Here is a 20,667-nt window from a genome sequence, read left to right as displayed (position 1 = left end):
TTATTGATTTTGTTAAATGAATACTAACAAGAGAAATTGATCTAGACAAATGCCAGAGGACATAAGAACAGGAGCAAAATGTTGAGACTAGTGAGCATTAAGTAATCAGGAGAAAATTAGTAAAGAACAGAGTGATAAATCAGGATGGATAAACCTTCCCTGAAGAAGACAGTGATAAACTAGGGTGGATGAATAGGATGATATTCAGATTACAGAAGTTATTAAAAGTGGCTCAAGGGGATGTGATACTACTGTTTATTGAGTCAGACCTGGGTTCATGGTTTTGCCACTTACTAGCTATGGTTCCCTCATCTATAAAGTGGGGACAATGTCAGTGGCCTAGGTTGTTGGGAAGATTCAATGCAGTAGTGAATGTGACAGGGCTTAGCATAGCACCTGATACACTGGTAATCTCTGAATGGTTGCCTTTACCATTGTTAAATGTTAAGCTTGGGAATGTGGCGGCACAGGAGGTACCGCCCTCCTCTCACAATTTAGTCCAGCAGCAAAGGCTGACTTTAGATCACTGACTTCAGAAAGCGTGATGAACACTAGGTATAGGATTCGGAAGACTGGGGGACCTAACTTTGGGCTGGAGTCAGAGAAGTTACCCCAAGGAAGCCATGATCTAACTTAAGATGATTTTTCTCAGAGATTCCTTGGCTTACTGTTGCATGTTCTTGGAGCACTGGTGTATGACTGTTTCCATGCCTTTCTCTTCTGCTACTATGAAGGTGTGATGATCTCTTTTCATCCAAAGCAGCCAGCATTAGTGCCTGGCTCATACAGATGTTCAATAAATGTTTGTTTAATTAATTAGAATAAGTAGGTCATATTTTGACGTTCAGTATTCTGTTTCCAGAAAGTCACCAACCTATTTCTAGTTAACAGGCAACAGTGCCATCTGGTGGTGAGAGTTGGAATTTGACTGCACACGTAAATCCCCAAAGTACACTCTGCTTCTGTATCCTGGAGTCAGAACTCCGGAGTAGAGGACAGGTCATTTAGACCATTTCTTTTGCCTCACAGATGAGGAAACACTGTTCAAAGTTTCAGGAACTTGAAATTTAGGCTCTATCCCCAGGTAATCCACGGCCCATGGAAACAGGCCGGAACAAAGCTGAAGGAACATAAGGTATTCTAAAGTTCTCGTGTCAAACAGTGGAACTGCCAACTATTATTTACATACTTAATCCTGTTTGAAAGTTCTTCAAATCAAATGGGAAACTGGAGGAAGGAGACCAAACATGCACCAGCCGTGCCTGGATTGCCACTTTCTTAGTGAAAGATTTCCCCCCCATAAGTTCATGAAGAGCCAGTAATACTCATGCATCCTGGCTTTATTCTTAGGTAAAAAAAGAGGGCCTACTTTCCCTCTAGCCACTGAAATGAGGAAAAATCATTTGTTTTTTAGCAAAACTAAAGTTAGGAAATGTTCTAAATTAAGTAGTGATAGATAGTTCCAGAGTGGAGGCTAGCATCTGGCTGGCCCCCTCTGTAGTATCTGAGTTGCTCACAGCATTCGTGTTAGGTCTTTTTCCTGTCCTCAGTGCCACTCTGAAGTGTCACAGAGAGACTAAAAGTTTACCATGTGAGGTAGAAATGCCATCACCATACCTTTCCGCTGGAGCCCTCTTAGCTTGTCCACAGCTATACTTCCTCTCTTCCCCACTGGTGCTCCTTCTGAGATCACTCGTTCCTGTCAGTCACCTCCATCTCCCACCATCACACCCTGGGCTCAGACTCTTAGAGTCAGTGTCTTTCCCTCCTCCCGTTCATTTATCACTAGTAAGCCAGACACCAAGCCCTGCCGTTTTTCATAAGCTGAGTCCTTCATTGCTCAGCTTTGTTCTTTTCTTCTCCCTGTTTGCCACTAAACCGAGGCCCTTCACCTCCTGTCCCGCCCCCTGGCCCCAGCAGAGCCCCGGACACCAAAGCCCCGTGCCCACCACTGTCCCTGACACCCACTCGGCCTCGAGTCCTTGCCTGAATGTTCCCCTTCCCCACTCCCAGTCCATTCAGTGTACTCCTTAAAGACCCAACCCCATTCTACCTTTGCGAAACTACTCTGAACTCTTCCAGGCCACAGTGAACTTTTACCTTTTTATAAATCTTGCTATATTTGAGTTTAAAACACAATGCATGGTTCACTGTGGTAACACTTTTGCAACTAAAGAAAACCAGCACACAGCAAGGAAGACCCAGCGCAGCCAAAAATAAATAGAATGTATTTATACTCTCCACTTTGCTGTTGTTCAGTCACAAAGTCATGTCTGACTCTTCTGCAACCCCGTGGACTGCAGCCTGCCAGGCTCCCCTGTCCACGGGATTTCCCAGGCAAGAATACTGCAGTGGGTTTTGCCATTTCCCAAGTCCACTGAACCACCCGGGAAGCCCATACTCTCTACTAGTCCCTCACAGAAACTGAAGTAGGTATTATCCTGACTTTTTCAATGTGGAAAGCTGTAATTTACTCAAGTCCATATGATTGAAAAATGACAGAGCTGGGACCCAAATCCAGAACTTCAGACCTCAGTACCGTGGAAAGACTGCATGATGGAACAGAAGGCATATACATAAAGCAGTGCCGATCCAAAAAATACTTGCTCTTCCCTTCCCTTCATTTCCCCTTCTCACTGCACACACACATACACAGTTCCCATCAGGTCCCAAATCCAATACTTTTTTCCAATATCTGCTTTATTATCAGGTTTTTTCATATATAAAAATCCTCGGCCAATATTTGTTTTGGTCTTTATAAGAAGGAAGCTGAGTGATACAACTAGATATGATGACATTAAGTGAAGTAAGTCAAAAAGACAAATACCATATGATATCACTTACATGTGGAATCTAAAATATGACACAAATGAACGTATCTATGAAAAAACAATCACAGACAGGGCTGACTGATGGTTGCCAAGGGGAAAGGGGTTGGGGAAGGGATGGAGTGCAAGGGTGGGGTTAGCAGATGTAAACTTTTATATAGGAATGGATAAACAACAAAAACCTACTGCATAGCACACAGAACTATATTCAATATCCTATGATAAAACATATTAGAAAAGAATATAAAAATGTAATATGTATAAGTAAATCACTTTGCTGGACAGCAGTAATTAACAATATTTTAAATCAACTATACTTCAGTTTTTAAAAAAGAAAGTTGAGATTCTCACATATACATGGTCTTACTGTGGAGGCAGTAAATTAAAACCTAGTAAGTAGACAAGGTATTGGGGACCTTATCAACATGGAATAAACCAATTACCTCTGAGAAAAGGTGACTTTCATCCAAATGTTTTGAAAACCATGATGTGAGCCAAGAGTGAAACTGAGAAATTTGGGGAGAAAATATAAAATATATTACCAGTACATTATGCTTGGAGGAGAGCCATCAGAGTGGTCTCCTGGAACTAAGGACTGATGAATCTTGGCAGAACACTGAGTTTTCTAATGAAGTCAGTGTATGATGAATGAGATCACCATATATACAAACACATCTTAAGACAAAATTGCTCCACAGAGAAAATAGGACATGACTATAGCCAGAATGGTGTTAAATTAAAACACAGAGTGTAGAGGAGCAACGGGGTGGAGTAGGGGGGAGTCTGAGAAGCTGGTAGCCAACAAAAAAAGCCCAAATGCATGATGAGATGAAGAAGAAAACTGGCAATGTGTATCCAGCACCTTCCGGCGAGAAAGGAACTTGAACCTGGAGACAATGGACAATTTTTATCTGTAGCATGCTTCTGACTGTGAAGTAGAATATTTAATAAAGCTTCCCACGTAGCTCAGTCAGTAAAGCATCTGCCTGCAATGTGGGAGACCTGGGTTCAATTCCTGGGCTGGGAAGTTCCCCTGGCGAAGGAAATGGCAACCCTCTCCAGTATTCTTACCTGGAGAATCCCATGGACAGAAGAGCTTGGCAGGCTACAGTTCATGGGATCCCAAGAATTGGACGTGACTTAGTGCTCTCTTTCTAACCCTAAGTTAAAAATATTTCAATGCAGTTTGCTTCTGTTTGCTCTCAATTGCCCACAATATCTTTCTGATGACTCTTTTGGCTTCATGAGTGTCTGATCCTGGGAAAGGAGGAGCTCTGGATATGGGTCACAATCCCCTAGTGTAAACTAGTGTCTTAGTGTTCTTGTTTACAGGTTAATCACTTAATATCATGGATGACATAAGTCTGGTCCTAAATGACACTCCTGGTTTAATGACCAAATTAGATTTTGGACCTGCAAAGCCGAGGTCCATTAAGAAGAGAACTGTGGAATGGCGAGAGACAAATGGAACCTCGGTTTTAAGCTGCAGCAAAGCTTACTTTCATTTTGAGACTAGACAGCTAAGGCTGTAATAATGCATGACAGCTGAAGAGCATTTCAGTTTACAAATCACTTTCGTGACCTATTTGATTATCATGAAAACAAACTTACTATTGCTATTTTAAGAAGAAAGCTGAGGTTTGTGACTTGACTAATGTCCAAGAGTTAAAACCTAGGTATTCTTACTTCTGAAAGACTTTCTTCAACTTTGCGTCTCATAGTAAGGGTAAGATCACTGACTGGTTATGTTATATTTACTTATTTGTGGGAAAGAGGATATTATTTCAGTGAAGGGAAATCTATCTTATCATCTTAGAAAAGATAAAGGTTCCAGCTTAACGTTGGAGTTATGCTGAACTGTGAGAAGGACCTAATTTAGGGATTAGAACAAGGATCAGCTAGATCCACACAAACATGCTCAACTAATTAAAAAATAACTATATGTAAAATATACATGAAAGAAAAGTGAAAGTGAAAGTCGCTCAGTCGTGTCTGACTCTCTGCAACCTCATGGACTATACAGTCCATGAAATTCTCCAGGACGGAATACTGGAATGGGTAGCGGTTCTCTTCTCCAGGGGATCTTCCCAAACCCAGGGATTTAACCCAGGTCTCCTGCATTGCAGGTGGATTCTTTACCAGCTGAGCCACAAGGGAAGCCCAAAATATACATAATAATTAACTATTTTAAGCATTTATAAGTGTACAGTTCAGCGATACTGAGTATACTTAAAACACTATGCAACCATTACCATCATCGACCTCCATAACCTTTTCATCATTCCAAACAGAAACTTCATCCTCTTTAATAACAACTCCCCATTTCTCTCTCCTCCTGCTTCCTACAATCTCTGTTCTACTACCTGTCTCTACTCAAGGTACCTAATATAAATGGAATCATACAATAGTTGTCCTTTTATGTCTGGTTTATTTCACTTAGCATGTTTTTCAAGGTTCATCCATGTTGAAGCATGTGTCAGTACTTCATTTCTACGGGTGAATAATATTCCATTTAATGGATATTACTACACTTTGCTTATCCATTCAACTGGAGATGGATATTTCGATTGTTTACATCTTTTGGGCATTGTGAATAATGCTGCTGTGGACAATGGTGTACAAGTATCCATCTACTTTCATATTTTGGGCATATACTCAGAAGTGAGTTGCTGGATCATAATCTATGTTTAAATTTTTGAGGAACTTCCAAACTTTTCTACAATGGCTGCACCATTTTACGTTCCCACCAGCAGTCCATAAGGGTTTCAATTTTCCCACCTCTTGAACAATACATTATTTTCCATTAAAAAAAAAAATAATAGCCATTCTAATGTGTATGGAGTGGTATACCACTGTGGCTTTGATTTGCATTTCTTTAATGGATAGTAATGCTGAACATCTTTACATGTGCTTATTAGCCATCTGTTTATCTTCTTGAAAGGAATGTCTCTTCAAGTCCTTTGCCTATTTTTAAAGTGGGTGGCTTTTTGTTGTTGAATTTACACAACTGATTTTTGACAAAGACTCAAAAGCAATTCAGTTGAGGAAGGATACTTTTCAACAAATAGTGCTGAAGCAACTGGACATCCATAGGTTAAAAAAAAAAAAAAGAATCTCAACCTAAACCTCACATCTTACATAAAAATTATGTCAAAATAAATCATGAACATAAGACTCTAATGCTTTTAGAAAATCATAAGGGGAAATCTTTGGGATCCAGAGCTATGCAAGGGGTTCTTACATACTTAACACTGAAAGAAAGACAATGGTAAATTGGAACGAGTCAAAATTTTTGTTCTGTGAAAACTCATGTAAAGAGAAGAAGCTAGCTACAGAATGGGCTAGAATTGCAAACTACAGTCCAACAAATGATTAATATATAGAACATATAAAGAATTCTAAAAAATCAACAGCTGTAAGTTGGGCAAAAGACATGAACTGCACCAAAGATACACAGATGGCAAATGAGTACCTGAAAAAAATGTTCAATATCATTATTTTTATGCACAGTAGAACCACACTGAGATGGCACTACACATCTATTAGTATGTCTAAAATAAAAAATAGTGACAAATCAAGTACTGGCAAAGATGCAGAAAAAGTGGATCACTCATACACTGCTGGTAGAAATGTAAAATGGTAGAAGCACTCTACAGAAATGATTGATGGTTTTTTATAAAACTAAACATGTTATACAACTGGACTCTTGGGCATCTATCCGGGAAAAATGAAAGCGTTAAGTTCCCACAAAAATCTATATACGAATGTTTGTATCAGCTTTATTTGTAATCCTCCTCATGTGTCTGTTAGTTGCTCAGTCCTGTCCAACTCTGTGACCCTATGGACTGTAGCCCACCAGGATCTTCTCTCCATGGAATTCTCCAGGCAAGAATACTAGAGTAGGTAGCCATTCCCTTTTCGAGGGGATCTTTCTGACCCAGGAATTGAACCTGAGTCTCCTGCACTGCAGGCTAATTCTTTACCATCTGAGTCACCAGGGAAGCCCCTTTATTTGTAACTACCCCCTACTAGAAAGAGCCCAGATGTCCTCTGAGGGGCAAATGGTTTAAACAAGATGTTGTGCATGCATATCATAGAAAACTACTCAGCAATGAAAAGGAACAAACTGATACATACAACAACCTTGATGAATCTCCAGAAATCTATTCTGAATAAAAGCAGTCCCCAAAGGTTACATACTATATTATTCCATTTATATAACATTTCTGAAATGACAAAATTTTATAAATAGAGAACAGATTAGTGGTCACTCCTTTTGGAAGTGAGGAGGGAGGAAAGTGGATGTGGTAATAAAAGCCCAAAAAGAGGAATCCTCATGGTGATTTAAGTGTTCAATATTTGAAGATGATAGTGGATATGCAAGCCTAAGCATGACAAAACGGTATAAAAGTAAACACACACAAATGAAAACAAGTACAACGATCAACATCAATATTCTGGCTGTGATACTGCACTAGAGTTCTGCAATAAGTGGTCTGGTGCCCCTCCTTCATGCATGTCTGTGGAGTGAATGCCTTATGAGAAAAAAAGAAAAAAAAAAAAAAACCAAAACAACCATGAAATATCTGAAGTTTCTTAAGACCTGTATCTAGTAGTGACTTAAACTGGGAAGTGTCTTAAAGAAGAAAACAAACACACAAATGTTTTCCATTATGGAAATAAACCATGTACTCTATATTTTTAAATCCTCTAAAGTGCAAAAATAAAAACACACCACTGCAATTCCAGCACTCGAATACAACCATTTTTAACCTTAATATTTCTTTTGCATTCCTCCCCAGTCATGTTCCGTTCCTAGTCTTTTGTTTTGTTTTGGCCGCGCCATGCGGATCTTATTCCCAGGCGAGGGATCGAACTCGCGCCTCCTGAAGTGGACGCGCAGAGCCCTAACCACTGGACTGCCAGGGAAGTCCCTCTGGTCCTAGTTTTAAAAACATAACTACATTTATTTAGCAGTTACTATTTCGTACCTTGCCTTTTACACTCACTGGCACAAAATAACCTTTTCCCGACACTGTTCTATATTTTCCAAAGACATTCTGAAAGGCTACGTTAAATTTCATGGTGGGATCGTTCACTTTACCTTTTTCCAGCAGGACTGCGGGATGCGCATCTCTGCGTAGAACGTTTGGCCCACAAAACTTTTAAAACACGTTCTAGAAGCGGACCATTAGCTCAACTTTAAAGTCTCAAGACACAAGACGCCCCGTTCCATTACCCCTCCGCAATGGCTGACTTACCTACTAAACCCAGGTAGTCTGCACCTGCGTCCCTTTCCGAGCTCCCAGCGCCCTCTTGGCCGCCGTAGACGCATGATGACGTCACGCGGCGTCGTGGCTGGTTTCCCTGGTGACGGTTGCCAGGACAACGCAGCAAAGCGTCTGAAGAGGTGACTGAGCTTCTGCAGCTAGAGATGGAGAGCAGCGGAGCAAACACTGTAAGTGCAGGGAAAACTACAGAATGGTTCCGGCTGGAGTCAAGGGAGCAAGTAGCCGCCAGGAGGCCTGGCCGGAGCCAGGGTGTATACCTGTGTAAAGATTTATTGAGCTGTACACTCACTTTACTCATGTAAATTATAATTCAATTTAAAATTATACCTCAACTAAAAGCAGTAATTAGGGACTTCCCTGGTGGTCCAGTGGTTAGGACTCCGCGCTCCCAATGCAGGGGGCTTGGGTTCGATCCCTAATCAGGGAACTAGATCCCATATGCCACAACTAAAGATCCTGTATGCTGCAACTAAGACCTGGTACAGCCAAATAAATATTAAAAAAAAAAAAAAACAAACAGGAATGATATCTGAGCCCCATTCCTAGGAATTGATATTTAATTGGTCCAGGGATGTGCCACAGCATTGTTATATTTTAGAAGCTCCTAGGAGATTCTAATGTTCAGCTAGAGTTGACAGCCACTGCTTACAGGGATAGGAAGGAGTCAACTGTTGAGTCTGAGTAACGGGGACAGTATCCTGATGGCACAGTCAGGGATGGAAGGGTGTGTCGGGGGCAGGGTGGGGCGGTGACGCTCAGTACAGTTCAGCTGTGGCTTTCAGGGGATCTGAAGGGAGGGTGGATCTTCCAGGCTTCCACATGGACACCTGCAAAGCTAAGCAGGAAACTCCAGGCTTGGGGAGTTGTAGACAGGGCTTACTACGAGTTGAGCACTCTTGAGAAAGAAGCACTTGGTAGGGTTTGCTTCAGCTCCGGCTCCTTTTCCTATTCCGAGGGCATGATGGCAGAGGATGAAGGCTCACAGGACACCCTGAGGCTCCAGTTTAGAGCCATGCAAGAGATGCAGCACAAAAGGTTACAGAAGCAGATGGAGAAACGGAAGGAAAAAGAGCTGAGCCTCCAAAGCAGAGGTGATGACCAAAAAGAGCCCCTGGAGATGTCTGATGGCCTCAGCGTCCTCCAGGCTGGGGAGCAGAACTCGAAAACCAGCTTTGAGCAGAGGTAAATGCAAGCTGGGACTCTCCCAGGGGCATTGCAGGGAGGTAGGGAAGAAGGGGAGAATGGCTGCAGACAGTTCGACAGTCAAGCTGGCCAGATGTGTGTTTATCAACTGAGACTCAAGAGGTTTTGACATAGAGATTATTACTGAAGCCTCTTGCATCTGATCGAGGGTCTGTGGGCCTATAGACATAATTTGGCATGAAATTTATTCAAAAACCATGTGAAGCCAAATGGAAAATTTTGAAACCCATCAAGGTGTAGTTTATTAAGAAAAAATTGGTTTTTGAGGAGCCAGTGGGCTGGCTCTGATATCTCACAGATGATCACTGCTCCAAACCTCACCTGAGACTGTTATGCCCCAACTTCCCTTTCCTGACACATAAGGACACATAAACCTACCTCTCATAAAGAAGCACTTGATGGATTCCTTGCTTTTATATAGTTGGTGAAAAAGTTGAAGAGTCCAAAATCTTCTCATTTTGCTCTAAATTTGATGGTGTCATACAGATGCAGTGATTTATATAGGCTATTAGAAGCAGAAGTCTCCATTGATACAAAAGTTTGCTAGCCATTTTGCTAAAAAAAAAAAAAAAATCACAGTTGTTGAGCTATCTCTTTGCTTCTGGTTTCACCTAGAATCTATTTTCTCCATCTACAATTCTACTTTTCATGGTTTCTCAGTTTTCACAATGTTCTACTGAAAAATGCTAATTAGAAAAAATTAAGATATCAATAATTGAAAAAATTCATAGGGCTCCTAAATATTAGATCCAAGTTAACCCCAGACCAATTTCCAAATGATCTTTCCCCAAGTCGGAGAAAGTGGAATTTGTGGATACTTGAGGTGTTGGTATCCAACAATATTATTAAGAATAGCCGTTATCTAATAATTAGTTGAGCTTTCCATGTGGCTCAGTGGTAAAGAATCTGCCTGCAATGCAAGAGATCCAGGTTTGACTCCTGGGGCGGGAATACCCTCTGGAGAAGGAAATGGCAACCCAGTCCAGTATCTTGCATGGGAAATCCTGTGGACAGAGGAGCCTGGTAGGCTACAGTCCATGGGATCACAAGAAAGTTGGACATGACTTAGCAACTAAACAAAACAACAGTAATTACTGTTACCTCTGAGCTTCCCAATTGGCACTGATGGTAAAAAACCAGCTTGCCAATGTAGGAGACATAAGAGATGCAGGTTCAATCCCTGGGTCAGGAAGATCCTGGAGGTGGGCGTGGCAACCCACTCCAGTATTCTTGCCTGGAGAATCCCATGGACAGAAGGGCCTGGCGGGCTACAGTTCGTAGGTTGCAAAGAGTCGGACACAAGTGAAGCAACTGAGCAGACACACATGCATAATTTCTATAACTTATTTACTTCCTGAGCAACTGCCTCTATGGAGCTGGTTTCATGCCTAATGATAGAAACAGTCACAGACCCATCAATCACACATTTCTCATGTTTTAAAGTTCTGAAAAAAGCGTTGCAAGACAATGTAAAACACACAATACCAGTTGCCTATTCTGATTTCCTGTTGGGTTAACCTGAGACCCAGAGCCCTGGCCTCAGCTTAAGGCTTAGACAGTCCTCTTTGGTCTTCTAATTGTTGTTCAGTCACTCAGTCATGTCCAACTCTTTGTGACCCCATGGACTGCAGTACACCAGGTTTCCCTGTCCTTCACCATCTCCCAGATGCTCCATCTTACTCAAACTCATGTCCGTTTAGTCAGTGATGCCATCCAACCATCTTGTCCTTTGTGGTCCTCTTCTCCTCCTGCCTTCAATCTTTCCCAGCATTAGGGTCTTTTCTAACAAGTCAGTTCTTCACATCAGGTGGCCAAAGTATTAGAGCTTCAGCTTTAGCCTCAGTCCTTCCAATGAATATTCAGGGTTGGTTTCCTTTAGGATTGACCGGTTTGATCTCCTTGCAGTCCAAGGGACTTGATCTCAAGAGTCTTCTCTAATACCACAGTTCAAAAGCATTGTTTCTTTGGCACTCAGCTTTCTTTACAGTCCAACTCTTACATCCATACATGACTACTGGAAAAGCCATTGCTTTGACTAGACGGATCTTTGTTGGCAAAGTAAAGTCTCTGCTTTTAATATGCTGTCAAGGTTTGTTATAGCTTTTCTTCAGGGAGCAAGCGTCTTTTAATTTCATGGCGGCAGTCACTGTCCACAGTGATTTTGGAGCCCCCCAAAATAAAGCCTCTCACTGTTTCCATAGTTTCCCCATCTATTTGCCATGAAGTGATGGGACTGGATGCCAGGATCTTTGTTTCTTGAATGTTGAGTTTTAAGCCAGCTTTTTCACTCTCCTTTTTCACCATCATCAAGAGGTTCTTTAGTTCCTCTTTGCTTTCTGCCATAAAGGTGGTGTCATCTGCATATCTGAGGTTATAGATATTTCTCCCAGCAATCTTGATTCCAGGTTGGGCTTCATCCAGTCCAGCATTTTGCATAATGTACTCTGCATAGAAGTTAAATAGGCGGGTGAATATAAGCATAGAAGTTAAATAAGCCTTGACCTACTCTTTTCCCAATTTTGAACCAGTCCATTGTTCCATATCCGATTCTAACTATTGCTTCTTAATCTGCATAAGGTTTCTCAGGAGGCAGGTAAAGTGGTCTGGTATTCCCACCTGTTTAAGAACTTTTCCACAGTTTGTTGTGATCCACACAGTCAAAGGCTTTAGCATAGTCAATGAAGCAGAAGTAGATGTTTTTCTGGCATTCTCTTACTTTTTCTATGATCCAATATGCAAGTAAAACTAGAGGGCCTTCCCTGGTGGTCCTTTGGTTGAAACTTTGCCTTTCAGTGCAGGGGCTGCAGATTCCTATTGGAAAGCTAAGATCCACATGCCTCAGGGCCAAAAAAAACAAAACAAAAAAGAGAAGCAGGGCTTCCCTTGTGGTCCAGTGGGTTAAGAATCAGCTTTCAATGCAGGGGACACTGATTCAATCCTTGGTCCAGGAAGATCCCACATACTGTGGGACAACTAAGCCCATGCACCACCATTAGAAGAAAGCCTGTACGCAGCAACCAAGACCCAGCGCAGCCAAAAATTTTAAAATAAATAATCTTAAATTATAAAAAAAAGAAGCCATATTGTAACAAATTCAATAAAGACTTTAAAAAATGGTCCACATCAAAATATCTTTAAAAAATTAAGACTATAAATTTCCTTCTAAGTATCACTTTAGCTGCTGTTCATAAGCTTTCAGATATATTGCTTCTATAGTCAATTCATTCTAAATGCTTCATAATACACATTATGATTTCTTCTTAACCCATAAATAACTTAGCAGTGTGTGTGTATGTGTAAGTTTAGTTCCAAGCATATGACAACTCTGGAGTTCTTTTCTGAAATTTTGCCCTTTTTTAGTACTGATTTCTAATTTTAGACAATTAATATTAAAGAAAATGGTCTGCATGATGCTCATTATTTGAAGTTTGATAATATTGCCTTTGAAGCCTACAATACATTTTTATGCATGTTCCATAGATGCTGGAAAGGAGTATGAATTCTCTGGGCAGGGTTTTATGTAGCTCTGTTGAACCCCTAATAAACCACAGCATTCAAAGCTTGTTGCTCCCTTCACTTATGTGCATGTGTCCTTGATCACTGTTTTGAGAACAGTATGCTAAAAATCTGCTCATTGAGATTCCCCTTAATTTCTCCTTCCTGTTTTATACAGAACAGTTCTAGTCACACCCAGTCCCCAGCCAGGGACAACAAACCTGAACCACGGAGGCCTGAGCCCCCTGTGATTCTGCCTTTCCCTTGCAGGGTGCTTGAAGATGAGATCGAACAGCTTCGGGATCAACTCCGGGAAACAGTGGATGAGAACGGGCGATTATATAAGTTGCTGAAGGAGAGGGACTTTGAAATCAAACATCTCAAGAAGAAAATAGAAGAAGACAGATTTGCCTTTACAGGTAACTGCACCACTATCATGACAGCTGCTACCCTGAAGTCCAGGTCGGCTGGCCCAGCTGCCATGGAGCCTACAGGGCAGACAAACAGCCAGTTCCGGAGGGCAAGTGTGAAGAGAGAGTGCAAGGGTCAGCTGTAATCAAGCTTGTCCACACGAGTTCCAGAAATGAGGGAGGGGGAGAGGAATGGAGCAGTCAGGGTGGGCCAGGATGCCAGGAACTGGGAGCACGAGAACAGCAGAGGCAGAGGGCAGACATTCCAGGCAGTGTGGGTGAATCCGCTGGGACTCATGACAGTTCTCCATGGCATTTGCTGCATGTTCGGTGGGCTGATGGCATCCATTCTATCTCAATGCTCTGGCTCAAACATGGACGTGAAAAAAGCCCCAGCAGAAATAGGCATTTACTCTATACCTCTTGCTGTTACTGGGCCAGAAGGGTAGATAAGACAGGGAATTTGGCTGTTCCCATGGGATTTACTAGAATCCGGTGGCATCTAGAGTGGACCTTGTCCCTTCAAGTCTGACTTGGACTTTGGCTCTGCTGCTTGAGACCTTGACCCCATGGGCCTGTTAGGGACCTTGGGTATGTTAGCCCTGTGGTATGGACTGGACATGACCACTGACTCTGTGGTTCTAAGATAGACCTTGTTCTTACAGATGTGGTGGAGACCTTGGCCCTGGCTGTCCTCTGCTCCATGCATTGAGTAATTCCCAGGTGGCTGACTAAGAAAGTACAAAGTCAGTGTCACCAATCACAGAGGGCAATACACCTCACCTAGCATCTGCCGGAGCATCTGCTCTGCCTTTGCTAGTAAATGCCCTTAAGAGTAGGTGCACCCAGAGGACCAGTGCTGAATTAAAAAGCAAGGGGAATTTGGTATCTTAAAAACTCTTACGTCTCCCTCCATTTTTTGGCCTTTTCTGTCTAAAATAAAGCTATACTGAAGAGAAGGCAACACCTAACCTGACTTGGGTTTCAGATGCAAAGGGGCAGCTTTTGCGAGGCTGTCTCTCAAGGCTGAGAGGCTCCAGGAGGAGAGGAGAGGCCTTCATGTTTTGAAGAGGAAAGTCTGACAGGCTCAGTTCATATTTTTAAACCAGGCTGCTGACAGCTGATAAACTGGTTTTCCTTTGGCTGGATTTTTCATATTTGCTTTAGTTTTTCCATTTCTTTGTACAATTCTTTAATGATTGCGCTAGTGCTTACAACACACATAACTTTTCGTGGCCTACTTAGAAGTATTATTTTACTACTCAAGTGGGATGAAGAAATTTTACCACCATATGGACCCCTTTACCCTCCCCCTTACAGTACAACTCTTAAGTATTGTCTCTGTGTATGTTGGAAATCTCATCAGAGAATCCTATCGTATTTTCTTTCAACCATTATACATGAACTGTGAACTTCCAGATGTTGGATTTAGAAAAGGCAGAGGAACCAGAGATCAAATTGCCAACATCTGTTGGATCATCAAAAAAGCAAGAGAGTTCCAGAAAAACATCTACTTCTGCTTTATTGACTATGCCAAAGCCTTTGACCGTGTGGATCACAACAAACTGTGGAAAATTCTGCAAGAGTTGGGAATACCAGACCACCTGACCTGCCTCCTGAGAAATCTCTATGCAGGTCAAGAAGCAACAGTTAGAACTGGACATGGGCCAACAGACTCATTCCAAATTGGGAAAGGAGTATGTCAAGGCTATATATTGTCACCCTGCTTCTTTAACTGATATGCAGAGGATATCATGAGAAATGCTGGGCTGGATGAAGCACAAGCTGGAACCAAGACTGCCAGAAGAAATATCAATAACCTCAGATATGCAGATGACACCACCCTTGTGGCAGAAAGCAAAGAAGAACTAAAGAGCCTCTTTATGAAAGTGAAAGAGGAGAGTGAAAAAGCTGACTTAAAACTCAACATTCAGAAAACTAAGATCATGGCATCTGGTCCCATCATTTCATGGCAAATAGATGGGGAAACAGCGGAAACAGTGACAGACTTTATTTTTCACTGCAGATGGTGACTGCAGCCATGAAATTAAAAGATGCTTGCTCCTTGGAAGAAACGTTATGACTAACCTAGACAGCATATTAAAAAGCAGAGAAATTACTTTGCCAACAAAGATCCGTCTAGTCAAAGCTATGGTTTTTCCAGTAGTCATGTATCGATGTGAGAATTGGACTATAAAGAAAGCTGAGCACCAAAGAATTGATGCTTTTGAAATGTGGTGTTGGAGAAGACTCCTGAGAGTCCCTTGGACTGCAAGAAGATTCAACAGTCCATCCTGAAGGAAATCAGTCCTGAATATTCATTGGAAGGACTGATGTTGAAGCTGAAACTCTAATACTTTGGACACCTGATGTGAAGAACTGACTCATTTGAAAAGACCCTGATGCTGGGAAAGATTGAAGGTGGGAGGAGAAGGGGACAACAGAGGATGAGATGGCTGGATGGCAGCACCGACTCAATGGACCTGAGTTTAAGTTAAGTCCAGGAGTTGGTGATGGACAGGGAGGCCTGGTGTGCTGCCATCCATGGGGTTGCAAAGAGTCGGACATGACTGAGTGATTGAACTGAACTGAACTATATTAATACATATTTTAAAGAACTTAACGATATAAAATATTCTATTTACCCAGATATTTTAACATTTCTGTGCTTGCCCATTTACTGCTGCCCTATTATCATGGGGTTGGTGGCTTCAAGAGTGGGGCTTGGGCTTCCCTGGTGGTTCAGTGGTAAAGATTCCACCTGCCAATGCAGGAGACACCAGTTCAATCCCTGATCTGGGAAGATCCCACATGCCTCAGAGCAATTAAGCCCATGCACCACAACTACTGAGCCTGTGCTCTAGAGCCCAAGAGCCACAACTGCTGAGCAGAGGTGTTGCAACTACTGAAGCCCGTGCACCCTCGAGCCCATGCTCTGCAGCAAGAGAAGCCATCGCATTGAGAAGCCTGTGGATCGCAACTAGAGAGGAGCCCCTGCTTGCTGCAATAATGAAGACCCAGCACAGTCAAAAATAAATAAATTTAAAGTATTAAAAAAAATAGTGGGGCTTGTCTGGAGACAGAGTTGGGAAAGAATAAGCAAAAGAAGAGGATTTCCCCCATTCGCTCTGAGCCCACTGCCTGCCCTTTGGATGAGAGAGGGCAGATCACTTTGACCGCTTTCTGATGTCTAGTTCCAGGATTTGTAATGCTTTTGAGTCCTGGGAGGGAAACATAACCAGAAAACTCACCACTGGACCATCTGCACTTCTAGGTTTCGTTTCCTTCCCCAGGTTCTTTCTCCTCACGTGTCCTCATCCTCTTCGACATGAGGTGGCTGGGGGCTACTCCTGGTTTCCCCAGTCACTGCCTGGCCCAGGTCAGCAGCAGCAAGCTTGTTCAACATGTGGGCCTGTGTTTTTAATGGACCTCACCGTTTCCCTTCATTTTAGGGACAGCTGGTGTGGCTGGAGATGTGATTGCCACCAAAATCGTCGAGCTGTCCAAAAAGAACCGGGTGCTGATGGCAGAGTCCGAGGGTGCAAAGACCAGGGTGCGGCAGCTGAGCAACCGCATCCAGGAACTGGAGCAGGAGGTGAGGAGTCTCAGGTGCGCTGTGGGCTCCTCACACCCCACACCCTCCTCCAGAGAGGGAACGCACTTAGATGCCTTGGGTCCTTCGCAAGGACTTTGGGTCAGTGTTTGCCCTGAGTCCCCTCAGTCTGTCATATCCTGAGAGGGGAGTGTTGGGAAGCAAGGAGGAAGCAGGCCTGGAGAGGTAACCCAGCACACTGGAGAGGATGCGAGCCTGGAGCCTGACCACCCAGGTGTGAATGTCAGCTCCACCACCGACTTGCATTGTGACTTTGAGCCAGTTACAGTCTCTCTGTGCCTCAATTTCCTCCACCAGTCACATGGCAGTGATAATGGCGCTCACCTCAAGGTTTTCTGAGGATTAAATGACTTAATGTTGTAAAATGCTTAGAACAGTACCTAGCAGGTAGTTAGCACCAAAAAGATGTTGTTAGATACATTATCAGGGATTCTGGCTAACTTGAAGCTAGAACCAGGAACATTCCATCAGTCCGACCTGTTTGTCCACCTTCCCTCTCTGCTGCCCCTACCCTCTCACAGCTGATCATAAACGCCTCCGGCTGAGCGAGGGCACAGCCCCAGCGGCTCATGGTCCCTTAGGAGCTGGAGTGAACCTACGTGCATAGCTTCTCCTTCTGTGGCTGGAGGAGCTGAGGCTGGCAGAGGTTAGGAGGCTTTCTCAAGTCACACAGCATGTGGTGGTGCCAAACTTCAAATCCAGTTCTATTGTTCTCCAAAACCCTCCTCAGGCATTATACTTGGCATTGCATTAGAACTTCTTTATTCCATGACAAATTTTTTTGAGAACCATCTCAGGCTCTGTGCCAGGCCCTGGGGAGACTGTGAGGAGCAAAATAGTCCTATTCTTTTCCTCCTGGAGTCAGACCAGTAGCGAGGGCCCCTTCGAGGAGGTAGCATGCACAGTGGGTCCCTGGAGGATGAGAAGGGGCTAGACTCGCAGGGTTGAGGCTGGGGCCTCCAGACAGGGGACCCGGCAGGGGCAAAGGACCTAAATATGGATAAAGGCCTGAAAGAGGGCCAATGTGACCAAGCATGGAGCAAGGTGATGTCAAAGAGGTGGGAGGGCGGGTCATGCCCAGCTGTGTCAGACAGGGGTGGTCTTGGTGTGAAGGACAACTGGGAAGCCCTTAAAGGGTTGGTTGACTGTCTGTATATAGAGGCGGTCTTGGCCACCAGCCCACAAGCCTGTCAGGCAGGTTTCTTAGAGTCTCTGACCTTGTTTCCTTGAGTGTAAGGTGAAGTCCGTAATTCCTTTTCTCTCTATCTCCCAGGCTGTTATTAGATGCAGATCATGGCTGCAGAATCATTACTTATTAAGCTGTTCATGAATCCTAGGACTGCTCCATTCTGTGACTTGGGAATGGGGCAAACAATCAATTAAACCCTTTCCCATCGCAGAATGGCTTGTAAAGGACAGTTCTTCCATTAATGGGCCTTAAAGTGAGCTGAAGAGACAGGCTACTGAGATCAGTGACAGCACGTCTGACGGCAGCACCAGAGGCCTTCACTCAAGGTGCCACAACCACTGAGTAGAGTCAAATATTAAGTGCCAGGTTTGCTTTTTCAGCTGCAGATGGCCCAGGCCAGGCTGCCAGCCAAGGGGCCCACTGACGCAGGAGCCAAGCCACTGAGGACCCAGACGGGAGACAGAGTCTTGGTATGAATTCTCTTCTGTGCTGGGGAGTGTGTGAGGCCTGGGCTCCCCTCTTCCATGGGGGCGCAGGTGTCTCTCTTGGGGGTCCACCTCCACCGCACTGCTGAGCCGGTGCCACTACTGCAGCAGCATCCTCGGAGTAGCCATCAGGGCACAGTGACCAAGTCTACCGTCTGAGGCCAGGAATGCCCCAGGGAAGGCTAGTGAGGGTCTAACTGATTTAGTTCCAAGAGAGGGAGGTTAGGAGGGGCCTGAGGACCCTGGAATTCTAGAATTTCAGGATCAGGAGGGAAGGCCTGGCCCAGCTGGCCTCCCACTCTCAGCCCAGCCATGAAGGATCTCTGTTACAGCCTCCTCACTGGGAGACATCCAGCCTCTACCTTACCCCAGCGACAGGGAGCTCACTCTTCCTCAATGGAACCCTGGTTTTGGAGGGAGGCAATCCATATTGTGGGAAGTCTTCCCTTGGTGGGACTCCAAATCTACAGAGTAAAAGTGATTACTGGGAATGGGGGCTGTTTCCAAGATTCCATTTTTTACTAAACCAGTGAGCCTCCATGAAACCTAGGAAATGGGAATTACAACTCCATGAAGGAAGGCAGTCTGACCCAGTGGGCTACGGGTGAGGGGCACCGAACCCAAGCCAGACAATAAATAGCTCAGAGTCTCAAGAACAGGCTTCCCAGGTGGCTCAGTGGTAAAGGATCTGCCTGCCAATGTAGGAGACAGAGGAGATGAGGGTTCAGTCCCTGGGTTGGGAAGATCCCATGGAGGAGGGGCATGGCCACCCACTCCAGTATTCTTGCCTGGAGAATCGCCATGGACAGAGGAGCCTGATGGGCTACAGTCCATGGGGTCACAAAGAATCAGACATGACTGAGCAACTGAGCACACACTCAAGAACATCCCGGGAGGCCTCCCCACAGTTTTTTTTTTTGTTGTTCTTGTTTTTTTTTGACTGCACCACATGGTTTATGGGATCTTAGTTCCCTGACCAGAGATTGAACCTGGGGCCCCGGCAGTGAGAGCCAGGGACAGCCAAGGAAATCCCCACATTGTTTTCTTAAGCCAAATGAATTGGTGAAACAGAATCCAAGCCTCAGTACTTCCAGTTCAGTGCCCCCTTCTCCAGCCAATCATCCCTGTTGTCTATGACTCAGGGTCAAGCCACATCATGCCTGTCTCAAGGAGAATTCAGTCCTCTCCTCGGTGAACAGTGATGGGCCCCTCCGTGTACAGGGCGACATATCTCTTGAAGGCTAGTCTTGTGTAGACCTGTCTCATTGCTAGGGAGGTAGTGGAGGGGCTCCTCCCTCAGCGGGGGCCAGACTGGGTGTCATTCAGTGCTTTTTCCAGCTCTGGGGGATGCTGCTAAGCTGCCCCATGTACATCCCCATCTCTGACTGGGACTGTGCTGGGTGGGAAACTGCTCATTCAGTCACTTGTTGAGCCTGATGGGATTTTCTGTAACATAGAGAATCAAAGACCATCCCACTGTCCACAAGGGGGTTCAATAGGGGAGATGAGTAGGCACAATGAAGGAAGGAGCAGGGACAGAGTCCTCAGGGAGAGCCCCCCGGCTCAGAGTTCACAGAGGGAACGTACTCCACCTGAGGCCAGGAGGTGGGATGGGCAAGGGCTTCCTGAGGTGGCCTTGCTGGAGTAGGAAGGTAGGGGTGGCCCTTCCAGCAGAAGCAGTGCAAGCTCAGAGCAGGAAAGTGTCACTGTTCCTATTCTGTCTGTTAGCTGGGCATCAGTTAGACAACATTTGGCTGCAGCCCAGGGCCCATGAGGAGGGAAAGGGGAACATAACAAAGGGGAACAAACAAGCTGGGGTGGGGTCACCTGCGGAAGGAAGCCTTGACAGTAGGTGGAGCAGGAGCTCCAACTTTGTTCTCTGGCAACAGGGAGCCTGGGAGGTTTCTGATGGACACGTGGATGGTGGGCTGCAGTCTCCACTCCTCAGGACACGCGTCTTCCCCAGCCTCTTCTGATGAGAGCGAGAATAGCCATGTCCCTCTCATTAGACTGTTCAGGCCAACCCAGGCCTGGGCCAGGCTCCATAGCCTGCGGGCTCACCCCCATCCGGGCCCAGAGCTCCAAGTGCATTCCAGAGTGAAGCTGAACGCCCTCTCTGCATGGGGCTTCATGAAGCTGTTGTTGTGTGTGGC

General features: G+C 44.5%; 1 protein-coding gene and 1 non-coding gene across 2 annotated transcripts in view; both read left to right on the top strand.

Annotated features, from left to right (window-relative positions):
• The first annotated feature begins 8,206 nt into the window (after positions 1-8,206).
• CCDC13 (coiled-coil domain containing 13) overlaps positions 8,207-20,667 on the top strand; it is a 36,868-nt gene continuing 24,407 nt past the window's right edge. Inside the window, exons 1-5 of the mRNA XM_020872392.2 lie at positions 8,207-8,286; positions 9,075-9,301; positions 13,088-13,236; positions 16,680-16,822; positions 18,410-18,499. Coding sequence (XP_020728051.2) covers positions 8,263-8,286; positions 9,075-9,301; positions 13,088-13,236; positions 16,680-16,822; positions 18,410-18,499 — 633 coding nt within the window. The 5' untranslated portion in view covers positions 8,207-8,262. The remainder of the gene's footprint in view (positions 8,287-9,074; positions 9,302-13,087; positions 13,237-16,679; positions 16,823-18,409; positions 18,500-20,667) is intronic.
• On the top strand, positions 8,474-8,546 carry TRNAG-CCC (transfer RNA glycine (anticodon CCC)). The gene has a single exon. It is a non-coding gene; the product is annotated as a tRNA-Gly (tRNA).

Source organism: Odocoileus virginianus, chromosome 26 (assembly GCF_023699985.2).
Source record: "Odocoileus virginianus isolate 20LAN1187 ecotype Illinois chromosome 26, Ovbor_1.2, whole genome shotgun sequence".
NCBI lineage: Eukaryota > Metazoa > Chordata > Mammalia > Artiodactyla > Cervidae > Odocoileus > Odocoileus virginianus.
Note: the sequence above shows the minus strand (reverse complement) of the source record. Positions and strands in the feature narration are given on the sequence as shown.